This window comes from Phodopus roborovskii, unplaced genomic scaffold, assembly GCF_943737965.1.
Source record: "Phodopus roborovskii unplaced genomic scaffold, PHOROB, whole genome shotgun sequence".
In the NCBI taxonomy this organism is placed as follows: Eukaryota; Metazoa; Chordata; class Mammalia; order Rodentia; family Cricetidae; genus Phodopus; species Phodopus roborovskii.
This window is the reverse complement of record NW_026126469.1, coordinates 17862766-17888000: the sequence shown is the minus strand read 5'-3', so window position 1 is coordinate 17888000 and position 25235 is coordinate 17862766. Positions and strand designations below refer to the sequence as shown.

The 25235-nt window shown below is 53.5% G+C and overlaps 1 protein-coding gene across 15 annotated transcripts; it reads right to left on the bottom strand.

Annotated features, from left to right (window-relative positions):
- Positions 1-845: 845 nt before the first annotated feature.
- Tnk2 (tyrosine kinase non receptor 2) lies at positions 846-24896 on the bottom strand. 15 transcript variants are annotated; one of them, XM_051191340.1, is made up of 16 exons: positions 22144-22302; positions 19236-19416; positions 17161-17231; positions 15085-15306; positions 14357-14509; positions 13659-13936; positions 12976-13102; positions 12448-12594; positions 12258-12352; positions 8243-8437; positions 6039-6130; positions 5401-5445; positions 3434-4755; positions 3246-3341; positions 2960-3087; positions 1521-1649 (listed from the first exon to the last, which is right to left on the bottom strand). In XM_051191340.1, exons 1-16 carry the CDS (start codon positions 22219-22221, stop codon positions 1643-1645), a joined length of 3237 nt encoding a protein of 1078 aa, XP_051047297.1. In that variant the 5' UTR covers positions 22222-22302; the 3' UTR covers positions 1521-1642. The 15 variants fall into 15 exon arrangements, with proteins under 15 accessions (XP_051047308.1, XP_051047297.1, XP_051047307.1 ...); XM_051191342.1 differs by having other exon boundaries at positions 1594-1649; positions 3246-3335; XM_051191343.1 differs by lacking the exon at positions 22144-22302 and adding an exon at positions 24729-24896 and having other exon boundaries at positions 1596-1649.
- Between the last annotated feature and the right edge of the window lie 339 nt (positions 24897-25235).

The window sequence follows — 25235 nt, the reverse complement described above, 5'->3', positions numbered from 1 at the left end:
ATTTTTATGAGTATGACTACTTTGTATGGACGCATGTGCACTGTATGTATGTGTGATGACCATAGAGATCAGGCATAGTCGCCCCGCAGATGCTGGAACTGAGCCAGGGTCCTTTGCTAGAGCAGTAAATAGTTGTAAGCACTGAGCCATCTCTCCAGCCATCCAACTTACTTTTCGGAAGTCTCCTTACTCATATGTGAGACATGTAAATGAGAATTATCAGCACCATTTGCCTCGAAGCAGTCTGGGAATGACCAGGAGGCTGCCTGCTCACTGCTGGTAAGACCACTGAACAATTCCGCAGCCTCCACCCTCACCCGGAGCTCATTGCCAGTGGGGAACAGCCCATATACCCAGTGTATGGCCACAGTGCCTGTGACTGCTAAGGGTTGCAAAGAGCCAAATCAAATTCCTATGAGGTTTTTCAAAAGGGGGATGCACAAGAAACAGATGAAAAGGGCAGGGAGGGCGGCAGAAGTGGGCAGCTAGGGTGGGTGCCCTGCTGTGTACTCTCCAGTAAATACATTACTCAGAGAAACACACTTCAAAAGCTTGGGCCTACTGAAGGCCTGGATGGTATCCATTTCTGACCTTAACTCCAGTTAATTGAGTTACTAGGCTGTCTCCTAAAGTGTGGCCTGCCCCACATAAGTCCGTGGAACAAAAGCCCCAGAGACTGACATTCCTAGACCAGATGAAACAAGCTGCTTAAGGGTACACAGGCTCTCCCAGGCTGCAGTTCCTCTCTGCACCTATAGGTGGCAATAAAATGCTGCTTGCTCTGGACATCAGCCACCTGTGGAGACTGGGGGACACAAGCAAAGAAACAGGCAGGTATGAGCAGGTAACATAAAATAGAAACAGAATTTATTTCTCTGGAAGAAGCAGATATCCATAGCTGGAGCAGCAACTTTGGCAACAGAGGCTGATGGGAACACATCGAACAGGGGAAGAGCAGGGGTCAAAAGGGAAAGTACTGGTGCCCCTGGGGTCTGCTTCCAACCTGGGGCCTTGGGCCCCAGGCCCTGCCAGAGAAGAACCTGGCGCTGTTTCTCTGCTTCTGAACCACTTCGGGCTGTTTCCAGGTATAAGATCCCGAGAGCAGCCGAGCAGGCAAGTTCACAGTGAAGCCACAGGTCACACTCTGTCCAACACTTCAAATGCCTACAGGGGCTCCCTGGAAAAGGGCCCAGTGCAGAGGAGGGCCTGCTGGATGCTGGCCTACCCTTCTGTGCAGCCAACACATCCTTGTTGCCCAAGTCAAGCTGGCTTCCTCAGTCTAGCCCCCTAGGGCAAAGCCTGGGGCACACTCTAGCCACTAGCCCAGCTCTGATCTGGAGCCAGAGGCAGGCCATACACAGGGCCTGCCAGGCAGCTTCCCATCTTGCCTTCACAGGGCTCCTTCCCACCTCTTGGTTGGGGCACTGAGGGCTGAACCAAGGTGCAGAACAGCACTGGGTGGGTGAGTGAGGCGGGCGGCTGAGGCTCCCAGTCTCCTGCTGCCTCCCTGGGTCTCACCCTGTCCACTGGGAGCAGCCGGCAGCAGTGGGCCCCCAGGCCTGAGACGGGGCATCTCCCAACTTTGTCCCACAGACAGATTCAAGTGGTTCCTCTAGGGCAGACCCTTGCTCTCCAACAACTGTCAGCGTCTGAAAGATGGGCAATAACCAAACAGTGCATCCATCAACATGGGCTAAACGGCTTATGGGAAATACAGGGTCACCACAGGGAATTACTGCCTTTGGGCACCATGGAGAAAGCCCTGCAGGCTTTAGAACTTACTCTAAAGTGTCCCTTTTGACTTAAGGAAATAGTACTACTGGGAACTGGAGTAGCCAAGGACAACAGGAAGCCCAAGCTTGTTGGGCAGCAAATTAGGAACAACCACCAGCAGACACTACAGCTTAGTGACTGTGCAGTGTGTGGGAAGGCACAGCCCTCTCCCATTGTGCTTCTGACTGTTTCCGGCTGGAGTACAAGGTTACACTGTGTAAGAGCAGCACAGACTGGCACACCCCAGGCGCCCGCCCGCCTCGCAGCACCCAGCCCACTTGCTTTCTGGCTCGAAACCTGTTTCAGCCCTGCCTGTTTCACCACTTTGGGGCTTGATAAAGGTTCCAATTAATATTAATGTGTATGCTTTATTTTATATGAGCACACACATATAACTTGAAGTAAGCAGTTTGTTTTGGATGTTTACTCCTTCAAAAAGCATTGATATTAACATATCGAAAATATTAACAAAAAAATTAACATATTAACAAAAGGCGGGAGGGTGATGACGCTTGTGAATGAATACAGGTGCGCACATGGCACAGTGGGTATGCCGAGGTCGGAGGACAACCTCAGGGGCTGCCACTCACCTTTCCTCTTGAGACAGGGTCTCTGGTTTTTATGCCAGGCTAGACCGCCTTTAAATTTCTGGGGTTATTCTGTCCCTGCCTCCCATCTCTCCCATAAGAGCAATGGGATTACAAAGGCTCAAATTGCACTCATATTTTACACAGTCTGGGGACTCAAATTCAGGTTCTCGTGCCCGCACATCAAGCAACTTCTTCACTGAGCCGCCCTTCTCCTCAGTACTAACTGGCACGTCAACCAGCACATGATAAAAGAGCAAAGAAATGTTTGGTTAAATTTTCGGGACTGAACTGTTGCATCGGGAGGCACTTGGGCAGCTGAGAGGAGCTCGGGAAGCCAGCCGCCTCCACCCCTCTTTCACTCATTCACTCATGATAAAAACCAGGTGTCCAAAAAGCCAAGGTGAATTCATCTAGTCCTTTCCCAGCCAAACCGCCTGTCTCTGGGGCCCTGCCCCTGCCCTCTCCCCTACCAGTTGGGGCCTCCCTGCCTATGTGTGGCCCTTCGGGAGGTAGGTAAGCTTTTTCTATCTATAGTGGCACACCCCAAGGATAGCTCTCCTGGGAGAGGGAGGAGGGGCAGTGTATGCCTCACTCACTTGTGGTGGGCAGGGCCACAGGAACCCAGGAGGTGACAGCCAGCTTGCTCCAGGTCCCAGTCAAACATCTCTAGCACTTTATGGCACTCCACCCGCGGCCGAAGACCCAGCCCGAAGAGCTGCTCCACCTTAGAGGCAAAGAGTAGTGGTGCCATGAGACACACTGGGGACAGGGAGTACCAAACCAGAGCCGGGCACAGCACTCGGAGCCAGTGGGGAGGGTCAGGTACAACAGAACCAGCTCTCAGGGCCCCTGAACGCCAGAGCAGGCAGGAAGTGATGGTACCTTCAGATACTGGGCAGCCCTCTGCACACTCCAGCTGTGGCTCTGCAGGGCCGCCTGGCACTCCTCTGTGGTCACCCCATGCACCATGGCCTGCAGCTGGGCATACCCACCCATCAGCACCACTTGGGCCCATTCCTCTGGGTCCCTCAGACCCCTGCCCTTCACCTTCAAGTGGGCCTGGTACTCACCATCTGGACCTTGTCTGCTGGCCGTGCAGCCTCTCGCCCATCCCCCGGGCAGCCCCTCTGTGGCAGCCGAGCCCCTGGGTTGCTGTTATTGGTGGAGAAGTTGGCCTTTGGGTCTGGGGCAGCCTGAGGCATAGGTCGAACAGTGGCAGTGGGGGCAGCAGGGGCTGGGGTACTGGGTGGGGGCAGCAGCAAGGGCACAGGCAGGGAGGCCGGCTCTTCCGGGCTCTGGGCCTCCCGAAGGAAGCGTTGATAGCGCTCCAGGTAAGGAGGGCGCTCAGGCAGAAGGTAGTAATGAGTGCTGCTGACCTTCCTGCCATCGCGGACGATGGGCAAGATACAGGGGCCAGCCCGTGGGCCGGGAGCCTGGATCACTTGTGGCGTGGCATACTTAGGGTCTGAGGCAAAGCTTTGGGTGGTGGGCATGGTCTTGCCAGGTGAGCTAGAGAGCCGGTGCGGTAATGGAGAGCTGCCGGGTGGCACCAGGGGACTTGGGGTCCTGGAACCTTGAGGGGACAGGGGTTCCCGGGGAGGCACTCGGGGAGGGGAGGCAGGTCCAGGCCATCGGCTTGTCTCTTCCTCACCTGAGGGAGCTGGAGACAGCTCCACACGTGGGCGTGTGGGCCGAGGGGGGATAGGTACCCGGGGTGGCACCTGGGGCTTGTCATCGCCTCCTGGGGTTGGGGAAGGGGTCAGCTGGCCAGTGGGGACCTGTAGCTGCCGCATACATTCCTGCTGCAGTGCCTGGAAAATCTCTGCGGTCTGGGCCGAGCTGGGTGGCTTGCCGCCACCCTGGGGTGGAAGGAATAGGTTGTCCTCCAGGGCAGGGGGCAGCTGGGCCTGCTCAGGCACAAAGGCATAATTGGTCTCACCCTGGCTTGGCCCAGCAGGGAGCCCTGCACCTACTAGTGTGCTGTTGATAGAGCAGACCTCAACATCATCCTCATCTTGGGCCACATCATCATAGGCAGGGGGAGGGGGCAGCGGGCGAGCGTCCCAGTCTACTACAGGTGTGGGATGTAAAGGTCGTGGCAGTGCCCGTGTGGGGCTCTGTGGTGGTGTCTTGTCCAGCAGGGAGCAGGCATCCATGGCCAACTGTACCAGTGAGGGTGCACAGGGCCGTGGGGTTGGGGCCACAGGCTCCTCGCCAAAGTCGATGAGTGTGACCTCGCCCCCACTGCTTCGGCCTGCCTTGGTGCCTGGCACTCGGGCTGAAGGCTTTGCTAGCCACAGTCCTCTGGGCAGGGCTGGCTTCCTCAGACCCAGCCTCTTGAAGTCACTGGACAAGGGGTCTTGGTCCTCACTCACAGGGTCATATGTTGGCTCTGTGATTTAAAAAAAGGGGGGGTAGACCCCAACAGGGAGACAGTGTCAGGTATGAATGGGAAGCAAGGAAGGGAAGGATGAAAAGCCAGGTATCCCCCAACTATGCACTGCCAACTCCCCTAACGGTCAGCCCGTGCACCATGAGCATACCCGACCCTACTCAAACAGGACAGAACCAGCTCTGTCTGCCTTCAGGCCTCAATGAGAGCTGGAGGGACCCCGACTCTACCCAAGTGAGAGCAGGCAACACCCCACTCACACCTGTCTCCATAACACAAGAGCCCTGAATGCCTTGTTTAGTAACCCTCACTCCACCTCTATCGTGGTTTAGAGTAGGCATGGGCCAACAGGAACCTCCCTCAGAGGACAGAGCTCCTGATAGCCACCACAACACCCCAGACACAACCTCTGCAGGTCTGAAAGTGTGAGGCTGGCTGAGCCACAGCAGGACCACATATCTCTGAGGGCACAGATGGGGGAGGCAGGCATGCCCAGCCAGGCCAGCTCAGCAGCAAAAGCTCACAGCACACACCCACTCCCCTTCCACACGGACAGCCGCTAGGGCTCTGTACCTTCCAGGAGAGAAGTGAGAGGAGAGAGAGGGCGGGGGCAGGGGCCAAGGCACCCTGGGCAGCCCCACTTACTCTGAGTGAAGATGGCAGGCTGAGGTGGGCGAGGTGGAGGCTCCCCTGTAAGAAAGGCCATGCGGACAAAGGAGGCAGAGAAGGGTAACCAAGCAGGTCAGGGGTGGGGTGGGAGAGAGAGCCAGCCAGAGGGAAGAGTTTAGATGAGAAAGGGAGGGGAAGGGAGGGAGAGAAGGAGGGGGAGGGGGAGGGGTGGACAGGAGTGAGCAAATGTATAAACCCAACTGAAGATGGGGGTGGAAGGGAATGGGGAGGCAGGATGGAACCATGGTGTTCCAGAATGGCAGGCACAGGGCCTGGGAGGTAGATGGGGGCCCTGGCTGAGCTGGAGCCCAGAGTGGGGTGTGGGGTGTGGGCTCGGCAGAGAAGAGATGATTAAGGCAAGGAAGGGAGCCAGGATCTGAACAGCCTGGTGAGGAAGGAGGGAGGAGGAAGCTGAGGCTGTAGGGCCAGTGTGGACCAACCCAAGGATGCCCACCTCTGCGGATACAGCTGCCTCTCTTCTCCCACCCCACGCCTAGCCAGAGCCAGGGACCCAGCTGTCCCACCTGCTGCTCTGACCCAACTGTCCCCAGAGTAAAGCAGCAGGCTCAGGGTGCCAGTGAATTGGAAACACCAGGGGATGGGAGGGCTCTTACTTTTCACTCTTCCTAGATGCTGGGCGGGCCGGGAGGCGCTCAGCTCCACACTCAGCAGGTCAGGAGGGTCCATGGGGTTTCCCAGGTATAGCCTGTCGGGAGAGAACCAGGCCAGAAGCTGGAGAGGTGGCAGAGACACCTCTGGCAGATGGATGTTGGGTCCATCCCCTAAGGCCAAGTCAAGAACAAAACCAAACAAAACCTCCCTGAGTGTTCAGAGGGCTGTGCAGAGACTAAGACATATCCTAGAGGAAGCTGAGTCCCAAGGCTCCCAGACTCCTGGGTCTGTATTGATCTCCTGGATCTTCAACCAGAGGCGGCTCCCAAGGGACAGCACACCTGACCCAGGCTGAAAACCCTGTGCCTTCATGGACTCCAGTACCGATGAGGGCAAAGCCAGTCCCCGATAACCCCGACAGCACCCCAACCCATGCCAACCTTCTACCTGCTGGCACACGCTTGCTCTTCAGACCCTCCTGGGAGACTGAATTAAGAGAAGGCACTGCTGCTAGCCTCCAGAAGGGTGGGCAGGAGGCAGCTCCCTGCTGAAGCACAGGAAACGGGGAGGAGGCTGAGCTGCCGGGTAGGCTCCGCACTCACCCAGCCCTACACTGTCAGGGTCTGGGATCTGGGACTTAGTCACTAAAGCTGATTAAAGCCTGGAAGAATGAGGCTGGGCTGGCTAAGAGTGGGACAGAGGGTGCAGGCCTCCTGCAAGGGCCTCCCCTCTCCTTAATCTCCTGTGAGGCAGAGGACCTGAGCAGAGCCCTCTAAGGGCCTGATGTTCTAGAGTGTGGGGTATGGGAGAACAAAGGCCTATTTTACCATACCCTAAGGAGGAGGCAGCTGGAGAAAGGCCACAGAGGCAGAGACCTAGCAGGAAAGCTAACAGAGCTGACCTGGGATGGGTGAGGTACTGTGAAGGTGGCCCCCTCCCCCAGAGTGACTCTAGGAAGAGCCTGGAAGCACCCTGCTCTCACTTCCCCCAACCCCTCACCCCCCTCACTCCCCACCCCCACCCCCCACCACTCCAGGGCCTGTGCCCACTTCTGGGAAGCAAACTCCCTCCTGCCTGGATCTGTACAGACATGAGACATGACTTCCTAGGTCAGAGCTCCAGAACTCTGGAACCCCTGAAGGAAAATGCCACCGGGAGACAGGTGTCCCGTGGGCCAGATGGTGGTGCCTCCTCTGGTGGGTGACAGTGGACTTTTTAGCAAGTAAAACTGAGTTGATCCTTGGGATTTCCTGGCTTTGGTTTTACTCACAGTGGAAAACCACATGGATAGAGCTGCTCTGCCCCACAGATATGGCAGGGCAATGCTGGGAAAAAGAGAACACTGGGGACCCAGCAAGGAGTGCCCTGGCCTCCTCACCCCCAAGGGTTCCCTGGCATTGGGGGGGGCGCCTACACCTTGCCCCACCCCACCTCCATACGCTACTCTCATCTGCTAGGTGGGATTTTTAGAACAAAAGAAGCTGAGAGAGAAAAGAAATGAGTAAGATGTGTGGAGAGAGCCCGGGAGGAGGGTAAGGCTGAGAACCTGCAGCGGGGACCGAGGGCAGAAACAATCTCTGCTTACTCATACCTCAGACACCTACACAGCTATTCTAAGGCAAAAGCTGCAGCACAATGCAGGACTGGGAGGCCCGCAGTTGCTCCCCTCCGCAGTCAGCACGCAGTGCTGGGCTTAACCCACATGCCCTCCAACCCAGAGCACAGGAGGTGGTCACAAGGGAAAGGGCAACGGTCACACACAATGGCACCGAAGAAGCCACACAGTACAGGAATGTATGTGGTTCAAGTGTCACACCGAAGAAAGATCCCTGAGGACAAATGATAAATAAGCCCAGGGATGGGGAAGGTTTGCACCCATGCCAAGGGGTAAAGGTGGTCTCACTGCCCAACGGCTTTCCACTCCGGGGAAAACCGGGACTGGGAGCTTTCATAATGGACCTCATTCGGTTGGAAAGGTCAAAAAGGTAAGACCTTGACCACTCCTGGCCTTGAAAAAGCTCTGGGGTGCTCTTTGCCAGCTCCCGGTACGGCTCACTCTCGGAAGTATTGGGATTCAGAGCATACTTACAGCCTTCACCTCATCGGTAACAGACAGCACCATCTCTGGAATTGTGCACGGTGTAGTGAGGGACCAGTAATCTTAGGAGCCCAGGACCAGATCAGGTTAGTCTGTCCAGGTACTCACTCATCAATCCTGTCAGGGAATCCCCAGCAGTGGCGGGGGTCACTGTCGCCATGTCCCGTGTGAATGAAGCTATTCTGTAGAGGCTGGCTAATGTCCTGGGCTGACAGGCCAGCCACGGAGGTCACCACGTTCCGAGGGAAGGGTCCCACACACAGCGTCCGGGTGTTCTGTCCACGCCACCAGTAGTTCTCAGCCCTGTGTGACAGAGATAACACAGTGAGTACAAGCTATGGCGGTGGAAGTGACCTCAGACAAAGGGACCCTTCTCATACCAAGGTCCCTATTTATGGAAGCTGCCTACCATGGCAAAGGGTGAGCACTGAAGATAAGACCTCAAGATCAGTCCACCCACCAGTCTACTGTGTCCAACAGCAACCCCACAACCTGCCACTCCCTGAAGAGGGCCTGGCTATTTGCTCAGCCTTACCCTAAGCTCCTCTGGGTAGGTCAAGTAACTTTTCCTATAGTCTACAAACAAGGAAATGGATTCCAACAAGTGTCATACATGATTAGCCTATTTACCAGAATGGCTGCCGCAGACCCAGGATTCAAATCAATCGTGTCTGCAAAACCAATGCACACTCACAATACACCTGCTTCCTTCCTCTAGCGGGGGGCCTACCTTGATCTTGGGGCCACTAGATCGTCTCCTCAGCAGCAATTTTTAATGATACTGCAGCCAAAGGGTGCCCTGTAAGTTTAGGATCATGCCTTCCAATTACTATTCAGCCCTTACACGCAGATCTTCGAGATGCAGGAGCACCACCGCGAGCAAACCTGTGTCTGACGGAGTCTAAGCAAGCCCAGGCTGAGGCCTACAGAGCACACAAACAAGTGGAAAAGAACGGAACTCTCTCTGGATGCTCCAAAGCTGACTGCTGAGGCCCCTGTGTCTTGTCTGCTGCTCATACCTGACTGTGGACAGAGTCTGGGCCAAGGCATCGGTGCTAACAGAGACGTTGCTGGGACACATCGGCACCACCACTGCCTGCCCTGCCCTGTGTCCTCACTGTCACATCATCTGTCCCAGAGCCAGAAGGGCCTCCTGAGAAAGCCACAGCAGAGGGGCTGGGAGGTGCTGTGCACTGCACCCCTGCGCTCTGGTCCCTGAGGCTGCCGCTGGCCTACCACTAGCCACAGCAACCCTGTGATTACTCCCTGCCTTCAGGGTAGGAAGGGCAGGGAAGGAAGGAAGAAAGGACAACACCCAGAGAGGGAACAATCTCCTCTGAAAATAGCAGAGCCATTCCAAGGAGAGAAAGGGTCCTTAACACACAACCAGAGCTGCCTGTGCAAAGCACAGGGCAGCAATGCCTGCCCAGCACCCTGTCCGCAGCCCCTCCCTTTCCTGGCTACTAGCCCTAGACTCTACTCTGCGCACCTCCTGAGGTGTTACCTAAACACTCCGCTCACAACACACACACAACCCTACTTTGTCCCTTCCAAGGGTAAAGACTTGGTGCCTTCCACCCTCCTACCACAGGAAGTGGAGGCTGCAGGCCAGGCCAGGCCAAGAACCTGCAAATGGATTTCAAAACCTCTGCCCCACTCAATACCACTTCTGAAACACACACACACACACACACACACACACACACACACACACACACACACACACACACACAAAAGAGCTGTCAGCCATCCTACCCTCCAAGTAAGACCCCTGAGAAAGTCCCATCAGCATTTGTATCCCCAGGTCTGTATTTATTTATTTATTTATTTATTTATTTATTTATTTATTTATTTTTTAGGTTTTTTTTGTTTGTTTGTTTGCTTGTTTTTGGACAGGGTCTCTCTAGGTAATCCCAACTGTCCTGGAATTCACTTTGTAGATCAGGCTGACCTCGAACACATAGAGATCCTCCTATTTCTGTCTCCTAAGTGCTGGGATTAAAGGTATGTGCCACCATGCTTGGCATACCTCTAAGTCTAGACAGAGCCCCCTAAGCTCAGGTCACAGAATACCTAGGTGTCCTCTCTGCTGCACATCCTAAGAAGGATGGCACTTACAGAGTCTGAGCACTGGGACAAGCTGCATCCTAGAGTTGGAACTAGGAAACATTGATGACAGCTTCGGAAAAGAGAAAGGCAGGCAGGCAGGAGCCAGAGGAAGAGAGAGCCTTGTGGGCAAACCCAACCCAAAGAGACGCTCTTGCCGCACACCTGGAGACATGGAAACCTCGGATAAACAAACAACATCATCCGGGGGTGAACAGGCAGAGGAAAGCTCTGGCAACCACAGACACACAGGCCCACTCCCAAGGCTTGCTGGCTGCTGTGGCCTTGTGCCCCTCACCTCCCACCTCCTGAACAGTCCCAGGGACCAAGTAAGAGCTGGCACCTCAGAGGGACATGGCTGCGGCAGTACCAGCAGCTGAAGCCAATGGAAGCCTGGGGCAGAAGGGCAGGGCAGGGTGCACCCAGGACAACCTCCCAGGAAGGGACACTCCCTTGGCCCCTCCTGCAGCCTGCTTTGCTCTCTGTGACCCAGGGCACCACTTTCAGAGACATACAGGAAGCTCCTGTGTTACCCCAGGGAACACAGGCTTCAGTTGGAGTAGGAGACAGGCTGGTGGAGACTTGAGGTCACAGGAGCACAAGAGGGAGTTGGGTCCAGGGCTTTCTGGCTCTTGGAAGTGGACTTCTAGCATTAAGTCTCTGCCAGGTGCCCACCTTCAAATCTTCCTGTCTCAGGCTATTTCCAGAGTACTGTCTCCTAGACCCCTCACTTGCCCCTCAGGTCCAAACCCACACATGGTTCCTTCCTGCCCCCATTGTCTCCCAGAGCAGTTTTTTCTTTCTTCTGTCACCACCCCCTCCCATTCTCTGTAACCTACTAGAACATCATTCTTGTTCCAAGAATGGAAGTCCAGCCAAACATGAGGGAGCCCTGGCCTGTGGCAGTGAGACAGGGGCCGCAGTGGATACAGGTAAATCTAACACAGCCAGCTCCAGGTACCATTCCACTGACTCTCAGGCTGGGACTCACCCGACTCACCAGCCCTGGTTAGGCCCCTACAGGCATCTACCCAGCTCTGAGTCAGCAGAGGGGAGCTCACGAAATCTCCCTTGCTTCACTTTCTTCCTGGTTCTCAACCCTCACCCACAGTGCCCAGCCCCAACCAGTTCCTCAGACACTCTGGGGATCAGATGACTGGTGTGGGAACTAGAACCATGGGGGGATGCAGGTAGGAATTTCAAGTAAGTCAGACACTCAGCAGTTCTCACTGGGGAACCCTAGGAAACTCCACAGGAGGGATGGGAAGTTGTCAAAAGGGTGAGATCTGCGGGGTGGTGGGGGGGAGGGGGGACACAGGGGGGGCTGCTTAGGGGTCTGAAAGATACCAAGTTGAATAGTCAAATTCCTATGCAATTAGGCAAGGCAGCTCACCCTCATAACCCAAGACTTGGGAAGTAGAGACAGCAGGATAAGACGTTTAAGGCCAGCCTGAGCTACATGAGACCTTCTCTCAAGAAACTGGGAATCAGGAAGCGGGGCAGTTGGTGGTGCACTTCTTTAATCCCAGCACTTGGGAGGCAGAGGCAAGAGGATCTCTGTGAGTTCGAGGCCAGCCTGGTCTACAAGAGCTAGTTCCAGGACAGCTTCCAAAGCCACAGAGAAACCCTGTCTCGAGAAACAAAAAAAAAAAAAACAAAACAAAACAAAACAAAAAAAAAACAAAAAACAAAAAAAATCAGGGAGAATCCTATGTTGCAGACAGCAGAGGAGAAGAATGAGAAACACTCGGGAATTGTGGTGTTGGCCCCCAGCTCTGAGGCCAAGCTGGGCAGCAGCCTAATCCTGGCACAATGGCAGTTTGGCCCTAATATAGCCAGAGCTGGAGCCCAGTGGGAAAGGGCAGCTGGGGTTAGCAGGGAAAATCCATCCAAGCAGCTCTCAGAAGTGTGAAGCCTGTCACCGACACTGCCCACCCCCACCCGCCTTCCTGGACTCTTAGAGCCTGTTTAAGTTCCTCTCAGTCCTGGCCCCAGTGGAGGCCACAGCCTTCCTTACCTTCCCTCGATCACAGTGATGACATCGTTCATCTGGATGTGCAGCTTATCTGGCTCCTCAAAGTCCTGAAGGGCCCGCATGTCAGTAGGCTGAGCCTGGGGGCAGAAACAGGCCTTGTCCAGTCCAGGCTGGACCTCACACTACCCCCTGCTTGCACTCCCCAGCCACTGCGGGCTCATCTGCCCCTTACCTCCAGCAGGAAGTCCCGAAGGGCCACAAATGTGGGTCTGTCCTCTGGCTTGTGAGCCCAGCACTGGGCCATGACATTATAGATGTCCTGGGGACAGTCCTCGGGCCGGGGCAGGCGCTCCCCTTCCTTGTCAATCTTATGCAGGATCTGTCCGCCAAGATGTGCAGAGGTTGGGCCAGCAGAGCTCTCACCTCATCACCTCTACCTTCCCCTGACCCGACCTACAGCTGAAGATGCTGCCTCACGTGCCCAACCACAGCACAAGTTCTAGGGAGGCTCTGTCCCCAGGGCCCTAGCCCTGCCCAGGACTCAACTCTCATGCATGCCCTCCCACCCCCACCCCGTCCACCCCTGACATTCTCAGCCACCCTTCTCTTGGCCAAGCTCTCAGACAGGCCATGTCAACACAGAGCATCCGAGAGATGAGTCGTTCTACCAGAAAAGAATCAGGTCCAACAAGGTCAGGCTGGGAGCCGCGGCTGGATTACTCCCACCCACCCTATGGAGACCTCGCCCTAGTCCCCTCACCTGGCTGCCATTGAGGCCAATCCAGGGCTCCTGGCCATACGTGAACATCTCCCACAGTGTGACCCCAAACATCCAGGTGTCACTGGCATGAGAGAAGGTCCGTGTCTTCAGGCTCTCAGGGGCACACCTAACAAAAGATAAGGGTCAAAGGGAAGGCTTCTTGGGGACTCCTACCTGGTACCCCCTTTGGCTACTTCTGCCACCAGGAAACCCTATGCTCTAAGCAAAGAAACACTCCAACCAGGGCCCAAGGCAGGCCAGGTACCACCACAACATGCAGGTGGACAGCATTAGTTACAGCCTTCAAGATGCAGCACAATCTATTCCCAGCCTGTCTCTAGCTTGACCTAAACACATCTATTGACCATTCTTGCCTGGCTACTCTCTCTACATTTTAAATTTACAGCAAATCCCCCAGGAAGCCTTGTAGCACCCTACCAAGTACCAAGCACTTTGAATCTCAGGAGCAGTTACCCTTGTGCCTTCCAGGATCCCCCTGGAGAATTCCTTGGATGGGTGTACAAACATGTAAGTACATAAGAAAGGCACCCCAGGCCCAGAACAGGTAAGGACAGGCCAGGGCAGACATAGTCCTGTGGTGGGTAAGAGTCCCAGAAGTTTGTGGATCTTCTGAGACTGGGGTGGAGCTCAGGCCCTACAGGCCAGCAGCACCTGCCCCTCACCAGGCAAAGGGCACCTTGCGATGTTCTTGCATGACATAGTGGTCATCATTCTGGGGTAGAGCTCGCATCAGTCCAAAGTCCCCAATCTTGACCAGGTCACGGGTAGCCAGCAGCAGATTTCGAGCAGCCAAGTCACGGTGAATGAAGCGCTTGGACTCCAGGTAGCCCATGCCCTCAGCCACCTGCACAGCATAGCGGCTCAGAGTCCCCAAGAGGAAATGACCTTGGTGTTTACGTAGCCGGTCCAACAGAGATCCCAGGGGTGCCAGTTCTGTCACCTGAGGTCAGACATAAGATAGAGGATAAATCTGTACATCTCTGAGAGGCAAGGCTTCCAGTCCCTTTCTGGAGGTCTGCCATAGCCATACTTAATGCTCCTCCCTAACCTGTCTGTTAAAAGCTTCCCAAGCCTGTCCCTCCAGCCACCACAGGAACCTCAGACCCACACAGAAGCACGCCAAAGAGGCTCACACTAGATATTCCAAAGACCAGCTCCAGTTAAAATCCTGCCCTTCCTATGGGCACATCTCCTTGTCAATGAGCACTAGGAAATCTAAAAATAACAGTACTAGGCAAGACCTGGGTAAACCCCTTTGCCACACATGGTGGGAGACCACAGCAGGCAGGAGGAAGAGCACATCTGGGGGCCCAGAACCTGCAAGCTGCTCTCTGACCCTCCCTCCCACCTAAGAACTCACCATCTTCATGGGTGGTGTAAGCACCACACCATACAAGCGAATGAGGTTTCGGTGGTCAAGTGAATGCATGGCATTCACCTCCCGGATGAAGTCGTCCATGGCCTCTGGCTGGCTCAGCACATCAGGCTTCAAGCATTTCACAGCCACACTCACCTGCCAAAAGCAGGGTTAGCAGCAGAGTCAGACCTTTCATGGTCCCCAACACTGAGCTAACTGCTCCTTCCAACTCAACGCAAAGAACCTTGTCTCAGACCTGTTTGCCTGAGTGGGTGAGCATGTCATCAGTTTACATACTATGCCCCTGGCATGGGGACAGCAGCTGACTGACCTCTAGAGGTCATTAAATGAGGGCCTCCTCTTTCTAGGAAAATTCCCAAGTTAGCAGTGACAGTAAGTGAAGAGATGAGCAGTATGAAGACAGAACAGTAATTCGTTTGCAACAGCAGCCTCCCCTGGAAAAGGGGATGTATCTTCAATGAACCCAACAGAACACCTGTGGGGTGGGGGTAGAGGGGAGGCAGCTCTCAGCTGTTTCACTCAAGCCTCGGAACCACAGACCATTGGTTTTTCATTTTTCAGTGTCCAATCTGTAATAGTAAGCAAACTATCTGAAACCACTGTGCTTGGTTAAACCTGAACATGGCCAGAAGGTCAGTACTTTTACAATCTGTCCCTGGTTAGTCATCTCCTGGCATAAGAAGGGGAGATGGGCCCACCCCAGAGCTCACCGTCTTCCCTGCAGGGGCGTCCCATTCGCCTCTACGCACCACCCCAAAGGAGCCATCTCCCAGCTTCTCCAGGAGGCGCAGGTCCTTCTCCCCGATGAGGCAGGTGAGGCTCTGCAGGGTCCCCTCCCCTGCCAGGCTCCCTGGGGTAGGTGAGGGCTTCCGGAAGGTGCTCTGAGAGTGATGGGGAGGGAACTCAGCCTCCAGCCGCTTTCCACTGAACACCTGTTTGAAAGCAGCCAGGAGCCATATGGAACCCAGGGCCCCAGAGCCCCTCAGTTCCATCCCACTGGTAATCCTCAAACAGCTCCTGGCTTTGCCAAACTGCCTAGGGGGAGCCTGTTAAAGTGCCACACTTTCCCCTCCAGTGTATACACTAACTAGGAATCCACAGCTAAAGCCTCAGGGTAGGTGTCAAAAACAGGTAAAAATGTAGCTGTGGCCGAAGTGACCTGACCCCTAAATGGTCTCTGAAGACAGAGACAGTACAAAGTCTCCTAGGTACATCAGCCCAGCCCCCCACTCCCGTCTCCAGCTCCTCCCCATCCTACCCTTCCCTTCACAAAACTCTTATCCATCACACACGCTTGCCCCTAGCACAGAGAGAGGATAGGAGCCTGAGGGGCCCTCCAAACACCTCCCTGTCCATTTTTAGCCCTGGCCCCTTCTCTGGGTTAACCATTTGGTGCTGTCTGTCTACCCTCCCTGGGGAGTCGGCTGCCCTTCATCCTGCCCAGGGGAGAAGATAATTTTAGTCTGAGGTTGAACCATGGGTGTGTGTTATGTGTGGTGCTGATGAAGCCAGTCTTTGCTGGAGAAGGGCCTGGGAAGACAGCTGGGTTTCTGGAGGGCCGCCTAGAGAGAGAGGCTGAGAAGGAAGGGAGACTAGAGGGGTCTCTGAGGCCCATTTTTGAGAAGAGCCAAAGGTCAGGAGACGGGAAAAAGAAGGCCCGTGAGCAGACTGGGCCATGGTAGTCTGCTGGGGCAGGCTGCAGACTCTCACCTCCCTAAAGGCTGGCCAGCCTCACCTGCATGTGCTAAGGGGCACTCAAATCTGGGGACATTTTTTGAACTCTGTTCCTTCCTCCCAGTAACTAGAGTTCCTAATATTTACCAGTAATATTCACCTTGTAAGGTCTACCTCAGTCATTGCATCCAGGAGGGACCCTTCCAAAGCCCTTCAAGATATGCTAGGTGATGAGGCCAATACTGGTTTGCTGAAGACATGACAATTTGGAAAGGGTCACTGAACACTCAGGGACCTACTATGAGTCAGGGTTAGATCCAAAAATCCCACATTGCTTTTCTTTTCTACAGCCAATCAGCCCAGCACACTCATCCTTTGCTAAAACCTGGGCAAAGGACCAGGACTGTGTCCCCAGAAAAGGCCACAGGCTCTCAAGAGACAGCCCCTTTGCCAGACTGCAGACAGGAACTCTCTACTGCCCAATCCCTGACGGTTCTGTCCTGCTCACCCCCATCCCAGTTCTGAGGCCAGGAGTGGGGAGGGAAGCCCTGGCTGGCTCACTTCCTCTCTCATTGTCTTCCAGACAATGGGCAAAGTTCCACTGAGTCACAACACCACAGACCCAAATTAGGCTGGGTGGGGGGAGCTGTGGGGAAGGAAGCTGTCAGCACAGCCAGATGACCAAAGGAACCTGAAGACCAGGGAACATGGGGAACACGGGGCGGCATGTCAAATCCAAGATGTCCAGGCAGTCCCTGCTACCCCAGGCTGGACACTGGCCTGACTCTCGAAAAGAGGGAGGGAGGGAGGGAGGGAGGGAGGGAGGGAGGGAGGGAGGGAGGGAGGGTTGGTTGTCAACAAGTCCCTGTCCCTGCACACAGAGAGTCTGTGAAGCCCTCTCTGCATACAGGCTGTTCACGTGTCCGTCTGTGCCGGAGACAGACACTTAGCACTTAGCCAGGCAGCTCCACAAGTGCCCTGCCAGATAAAAGGCTAGAGGAGGGGGTCTGTACAAAGTGCGAGGGAACTGGTGACATTAACCTGCCGGGGAGAAGGTTCCTAGGCCTGCCAGCAGCACATGCCTCTTCCACACACACAGCTTACTCACACACCTTGCTCATCCATGACTTGCGTTTGCACATGGCCTTCCTCCTCTTCACAGCCTCCCACAGTCGCCTCTGACCTGCAAGGAGGGAAAATGAGCCCAGGGGAGTCAGAGAGCTCACGTGCTTGCCCAAAGACTGCCATCCACCTGGCAGGCTTCCTCAGTCCCTAGGGCCCTAGGGCCCACCACTAGATACGGCTCAACACAACAACACCAACTGAATCGGTTGCTCAACCAACCAAGAATTTCATTCACCCAATCTCTGCATTGTACTTCTAGATGATTCTCAAACTGGGTAAAGGTGTTTTTTCATCAACACTGAACAGTCATGGTGGGAATTATCTCTCCAACTCTCCAGACAAATCAGGTAAGGAAATATACAGAATTTTCCCCATTCTAAGGTTTACTTCCCATAAAATTTTGTTACACTACTGACAACAGTCACTGTGCTAGCCGGTTTCATGCCAACACAACACAAGCTAGAGTCATCAGGAGAAGGCACCTCAATTGAGGAAATGCCTCCAGGAGGTCCAGCTGTAGGGTGATTGAAGGGAGGGGCACCCCGAGGTCCTGGGTCCTATAAGAAAGCAGGCTAAGCAAGCCATGAGCAGTCAGCAGCAATCCCTCCCTGGCCTCTTAGCTCCTGTCTCCAGGTCCCTGCCCTATTTGAGTTGTCCTGTCTTCCTTCAGTGATGAAGGCTGATATGGAAGTACAGGCCAAACAAACCCTTCTCACCAGACCTGCTTTGATTACAGTGTTTCGATCACAGCAATTGTAACACCAAGACAGAAATCAGCTATCCAAGCCAGAAGTAGCAAAAGTTAGCATCATTTTTTAGCTTATAAAACATTTGGCTATTTTGAGTTGAACACATCAAGTTTTCTGATTGTGTTTTTTGAGACAGTCTATAGTAGCCCAGGCTGGCTGAATCTGCCATGTAGCTGATGGATGAGCTACTGACCCTCCTGCATCCACCTCCTGAATGCTAGACTTACAGGTGTTTACGATGCTGGGAATTAAACCCAGCACTCTGCTTTTGAATGAGTGAGTTCCACCACAGCCCAAGGATTCCTAATGTTCCACAGAGAATGACATGACTTCTAGCTGGCAACTGCTGGTTTTAGTTTAGAAAGAAATGAAAGATAAAGTTTCTGTGTATTGGCAAACCATCTGAGAGATGTTCTTTTAAAAAATTTAAATTTTTTACTTATGCATGTGTGTGTCAGTGTGTATGTGTGAGTCTTATGTGGGCAGTTGCCCATGGAGATCATAAGAGGTATCAGATCCCCAGAACTGGAGTTACAGGCAGTCTCAAGCTACCTGACTTTTAACAGTACATGCTCTTATCCATGGGGCCATCTCTCTGGCCCCATCTAAGAGTTTTTGTCTTCCCTTCTCATTGTAAATCTCTTGGCACTGACCCCACTGTTTCAGAATGAAACAGAGGAGACAATTCTACACTTACAAAAGAGACACAGGAAACACCCCACAAATATCTGATCAAGCATGAAGGTGAAGGGGCTAGAACACAGACCTGGTAGCAAAGGCCTGCAATCCCAGCTACCAGGGACTCAAGTTCATAGTCTGCCTGGGCTACACAACAGGTTCAAGGCTATCCTGGGTAACTTAACTGAGATTCTGTCTCAAAACACAAAGTACAGAAAGGACTAGAGCTGAAATTCAGTAGTGGAGTGCTCACTCAGCGTGAAAGGCCCTGGGTTCAATTCCCAGTAGGCTTTTTTAAAAAAGGTGTGGGGGGGGGGCGGGGGTCTGGAGATGTGTTCACAGGCAGAGTGCCTGGGTAGCACAGGCAAGGCGCTAAATTCAATACCCAGGACTGGAGGGGGAAAGCCAGAGAAGATGTGTGCAATTAACCCCGAGTGGTCATTCTCCTCAAATTCTAATTCACATTTACAAATACAAACCATTCCCAGGGAACCCTGTGAATAGCATTTCTACTGATACCTCCCCTTCACCTCAGGCAGCCATGACAAAGGGGTTCTTGGTGTGTGGGGCCACACTGAAGACATGCAAGGTAAATAAATGGTCAGAGGATAAAGCAAGGCCCAAGGGCTTCCTACCAGGCCGGCCCATGCCAATCTTTTCCAGGTCCTCATTCTTGACATACTCAAAGTGGGACAGACGGGTAACGTTGAGGTCATCTCGAAGCCTCAGGAAATACTGTTGTAGCTGCACCTCGGACAGCAGCTCCAACAGCCAGCCTGTGCCCTCCTCTGGCTGCATGCTGCTGCTCCCCAGCCTCTGTGGAAAAGGAAGGAAAGCTGAGAGGCCAGGAGATGTAAGCAGGTGACAGGAGACCTGCCCTTGGCATTCTATAAAACTCAAAAGCACTTTCTTGCACTCTGTAACAGCTGAGATGGGACAGCTGAGATGAGCCCCACACTGAAACAGTCACAAGTCATGTCTGGCCGAGTGAACCAGTGAACTGAGATCAACCTCCACACTCGGGGGCCTCGTGAATCATAGATTGATAGTATCGATCAACTTACTCCTAAAATCCCACTTAAAAGTTGGGGTGGGGTACAATGACCCTTTGAGATTCATCCACTGGAGCCCTTGTCAGACAGACCCCACAGAGATCTCAGTCCTGTTCTCACTGTCTGACCTGATTCCTGGACTACACCCAGGTGCCTAAAGGGCCCCAAGATGAAGGCAAGGGTGGGAGGTGTGGGCTGAAGAGGGTTTTCAGACATCTCAGGAAGCAGGAACTCACCTCCTGCAAACAGCTCTCACCAGAGTGAGGCCCAGGACTTTAACTAAAACTTGTCAGTTTTGCAGTACCAGATGTCAAAATTTGTATGAAAACTTATCCTCAAAAATATTTTGGGGATGGCAACATAGGCCATCTGTCTGGTTAGGGACCAGGTGACCCCTCCTGAACACAGCGCACTCTCAGCACAGCACAGACGAAGTAAGGGAAATGGGACCAGCATGAGCCTTCTGCCCCCACAGCTTCAGGAGTGCTCAGGCTTTCCCTGCAGCTCAGGGCAGCACAAAGAGTAACCATGGGAATGGCAAGCCCTTGGTTCAAACTCTGGCTGTTCCACAGAGTAAACTCAGCCAGGCAGCTAGCTGGGCTGGTAGGTGGCTTCCAAACTTTAAGCTGTAAATCTATTTGGATGGCTCTCTAAGGGGCTATATAACCCTCCTCATAGAGGATATTTTGTTTGTCGTGATGTGTGGGGAGGTGGGGGCTAGTGACATTTAGCAGGTAATAGGGGTTAAGAACACAAGTTATTCTGCAATGCTGCAATGCACAGGACAGACCTGAACACAAATTCTACACAACTTAGTTCATGCAGGTGAAAACCTTTAGAATGGCCCCAAATTAGACTTAGATTCCATTTTATATTTAAACAAGAAGATGCTTTTGTAGTTTTAATGTCACCTGATCTTGCTAATACTGTGTAAACAGAAAAATTCTACTCTATTGGGAACATAGTATAAGTCCACTGTCTAATTAATGAAGAATATACTCTTATCTCAAAACTTCTCTGAGTGGCTCTCTTGGGGTTTAATTAAGCCTCTTTGCTCCCTCCTAATTCCTCTAGCACAGGACAGAATACATACAGTGTTACAAACTATTTTCCTCTTATTTCTCCACATATTATAGTTGGCAACATGTTTATTGACCCTACATGTACTTAATATGTAACATTTCTATTAATTTTATTTGTGAAAAGAAAATAATAATCTTAGAACTATATTTTTGGGCTGAAGAGATGGTTCAGAGGCTAAGAGTACTCATTGTTCTTCCAGAGGACCCAGGTTCAAATACCAGCATGCACATGGCACCTCAAAATCATCTGTAACTCCAGTTCCAGGGGATATGACTCCTTCTTCTGGCTTCCTCAGGCACTGTACACGCATGATGAATAAACACACATGCAGGCAAAACAACCATGTGCATAAAATAGTAAGATAAAATAAACTTGAAGGAACCAAACATTTAGCTGTACTGACTCATTCACCCTCAACAAAACCATCTGTTTGCAAACTAAGTGTGGGGGCTAAGCAGATGTGCACCACAGCTCCTCAGAGTAAACCCCAAAGGTGCACAGTGAACAATCACTGGGCTGGACTCCACCATTCCCTCACTGCCCGGGCCCTGGAGCAAAGTGGCCCCAATGGCCATGTGGCAGGACTTCAAGATAAGAGAGACTGGCTCCCATCAGGAGAAGCAGCCATGGGTCTTCCGTTCTTCCCACACCCTCAAGCCCTAGGACCCGGGCTCCCCATTCTCTTCTCTAGGCTCCAGACAATAGCTCCAAGTCAGATTCTGAAGAGTCAGGGAGGCTCAATGAAACCCACAGGCCCTGTTGATGCTACTTAAAAAACACAGCCCAGCTTGTTCCCCTTCCTCGATCAACTAGCCAACAACCTCTCTGCTCAGATGGACACTCCCCTCCCTGGTCCCCAATCCGGGACCTGGCAGCTGTGAGGGAGGAGACTGAAGCCTAGAAAGAACACTGGCAGCCTAGTGAAGAAAAAGGAATCAGGTGGGGGGTTGGTCCTGTTTCTACTGCTAAGTGCAAAGTGGCCTCCCTTAAGTCTCCCTCCATCCCAAGTTTCTTTGTTTGTGAAGCTCAGGGCACTAGAGCAGTGACTCGTAACTCAGTCAGTCTCCATCTCTGTGTGTCTGGCTCATTGCATGGTAGAGAATCTACACCAGCTGTGTGTGACACATTTGGCTCCATTACCTGCATGTAAGCACACACTAGACTGGACTGACCACAGACAGACAGACAGACAGACAGACAGACACACACACACACACACACACACACACACACACACACACACACACACAGCAGCAGCTAGAAAGGAAAGTACTTCAGCCTATAATCCCATCAAGCCTCATGAAGGTGTCCCTCAGTCATGCCTACTACATGCCACTCTGTAAAGTGCTACTGACGAGCTAACCATGTCTACAATCAGTCTGATTCCCACCCCCAGCCCCCCACTCACTGTGTACAGACGCCGCCGCAGTCTGGCCAGTAGAGGAAAGGAGAGTTCAAGGCCAGGGAACCGACGGGCTGCTGGCATCTCCACGAACTGAAGCCCCTAAGCAAGTCAGAGGAGCTCTGTCCTAGATCTAAAGTGGGCAGGCAAGGGCCTCAGCTTCTGAATTTTATGCTCTGCCCAGAAAGGAAACTGGCCAGGGGGTGGGGAACCTGTCCTAGAAATCCCCCAAATCCCACACAGAAGTAGGAATCGGGGAAGAAGAATGGAGTGGTGGCTGTGCTCCACGGTTGGTTGCAGGGCTGGGTCTTCTGTCCTGTCTCCTCTCAGTGCAGTGCTCAAGCTCTAGTCCTACTCCCAGGCAATCGGCTTCCCCCACTGCCTGCTTGCCCGCCTGTGCCTGTCTGCCTGTCCTCCTTCTTCCCTCCCTCCCTGTCTCCCTCCCGCCCCAGCTGAGCCGCTCTGACACTGGCTGAAAAAAGACCTTTCTGAATCACTGCCAAGAGGACAGCAGGAATGGGGGGGCACTCTTCCTCCCAGCACTGGCCCTACTGACTCCCCACACACAAGGCTCCCTGTCTCTAGCTTCCACTGCAACCCTCGCAGTTGCAGACAACTCCTGGGACTTCAGCAAGGGGGCTGAGAACCAAACAGCACATAGAAAAAGGGGTTACAAGCCCCCATAAGGGCTTTTCTGGACCTATGGGGACTTGAATGCAGCCTGAATTGGGGGCTTGAACTCAGTCTTTCCTAGATCCTGCAGACAGACCCTTCAAAGACCCTCCCCCATACACGTCCCAACCTTGGCTGGATATCTCCTGGCTCAGACCCTAATGTCGCCCTGTTACCCTGGTGCCCGACGGAAATAGGAGGCCGGCAGCCTGCCAGAGTGGGACAGTCCAGCTGGGGGGGGGGGGATCTCCCCTGGGATCGCCTTGTATACTGCCCACACAATCAGGGTGCCTACTCCCCAGATTAGCTGGCAAAGATCCAAGACTCGCCAAATAAACGAACATGTCCCAAGCCTTCTGCTGAGATGCTCCTACCTCAGGCTGCAGGATAGATCATGTACAGCACTGCACACACATAACAGCCTCAGCTTAGGGGGCCTGGAGGCACTCCATCAAGCCCCTGTGGGCCCCCCATATTCCTACAGCTGACAAATGGTCCCTCTGCTCCTCAAGAATGCCAGCTGCTCTACAACCCCTAGCTGCAGCTCCCAGATACACCTGACAGCTGCAGGAAGTCCTCTCTGCTCCCCAGACCCCAGCACCGCCCCCCAGCCATGTGTAAGGAGCCCCTGTTTCTTGTACACTGCTCTCTTGTCCCTACCCAGCTGGCTGCCAGCTCAGAGAGCCACAGCTGGCTCATGGGGGAAGCAGCTAAGGTTGAGAGTTTTGGGGAGTCAGCATCCCCCTCTTTCCAGAATCTCTTCAAGTATTTGAACTCCCTAGCTAGAAGGACAGTCATTTCCTATTCTGATGGGGGGAGGGCTGGCAATAGCCCTTCTCCACTGCCATCATTTATACAAAGACTATGGATTGCCAGGTGCAGCCTCTCCTTGGGCTTTTTAGCAAATAATTGCTGTGAGGACTGAGGTCAAAGCTAATGTACAAGGCAAGGTCAGGCTGAGGATACATGTACGCTGCCTTTCTCCACAAGTTGACTGACCACACCCTCAGACTGGAGAAGGCTACAAATACAGCCTAGCCTTTTCCATAAGACACCACCTGAAACAGACCTAAGCCTGTCACTGAATTAAACAGGTTTATTTCCTCTATTGCAAGTTGAGCATGATTAGAATGGCCAAAGTAAAAACTCTAAGCACCCCAGAAAGGCATGCCCCAAATCCACCAGAACCCCATGCCTGATCCTTCCCTCGGGCGTCTAGGTAAGAACACCTGGCAGCTTACCCAGCATCCAGCTATGGAGACCTGAAGAGTGGCAACGTACAAATATTGCGGGGTCAGAAGCCAGATCAGTCTGGACCTCCTCTTGCCTGGGAAAATAGTCCTGACCTTTCTGCCTCTCAACTCCCAGGCACGTTTCCCTTCTCCTGACAGCTACTGCCCTCTCCCGGCTAGGAAAGATAGTGCTTAATCTCCAAAGGGAAGGAACCGGCCCCATGAATACTGTGCCATTTTCCAAGGCACACAGGGATATTGGATTGATACATATACTCAACGGGTCGATAAATGGAAACGCCCAAAACACAGCTTCTTCCCATAACAGAGTGTACTCAAATACTAGTTGTGTTTCCTAGGCTCCTAACCTGCAATGCAGGAAGCCCAAAGGGTATCTTATTTGGGTCCCTAGTAATCTATGCTCACCTAGTCAGACACCAGCATGAATAATTTACCACCACCATCCCTCAGACACACCACACACACACACACACACACACACACACACACACACTGCACCCAGCCTCCTGGCCCTAAGGATTTGGGAGGTAAGGGGTGGGACAAAGAGAAAAAAAGCACAGGCACCCTGGACTCTTAGGAAGCTCCTGCTACAGAGAGCAGAGCGGGGAGGGGGGGGGCGGCGCACAGATGAGGCCTGAGCTCCAGGTATCTAGCTATCCCCATTACCTGCTGTCCCTCCTCGCCCCCAGCCAGGCGCTGGTAAGCAGACCTCTCCCCCATTGGACCCAAAGTCCCACCGTTGGGGTAGGGAGGGAAGCGGTGCTGCCCGCAGCCCCCGCCCCTCCAGCAGCACCGGCAGCAGCAACACCCGCAGCGTCACTCCCCTGCGTCAAGGGGGGGGGGAATAAGGGGGACGGGCCTCGAGCATCCTCCAGGAGGGGAGGGGCTGCTAAAGCGCCTGGCTGGAAGGACTCCAATCCTGGCACCTGCATGAATTCCAAAGGCTCAGGTCTACAACCAGCAGGTTATCACAGCCACTGCTTCGGTTGGGCCTGAGGGTAACCCCTCCTCACAACCTCCTCCCCAGATTCTATGTCTCTGTGTTGAGTTTCCCCTCAAGCAGCTAACCAGCAAGCAGTGGCAGCTGCGACCCTCAGGACACCAGAGGAAAGGCTCTGACTGCAGAGCCATTGCTCCTCAGCACTTCAGGATGCCTCCAGGACTCAAGCTCCG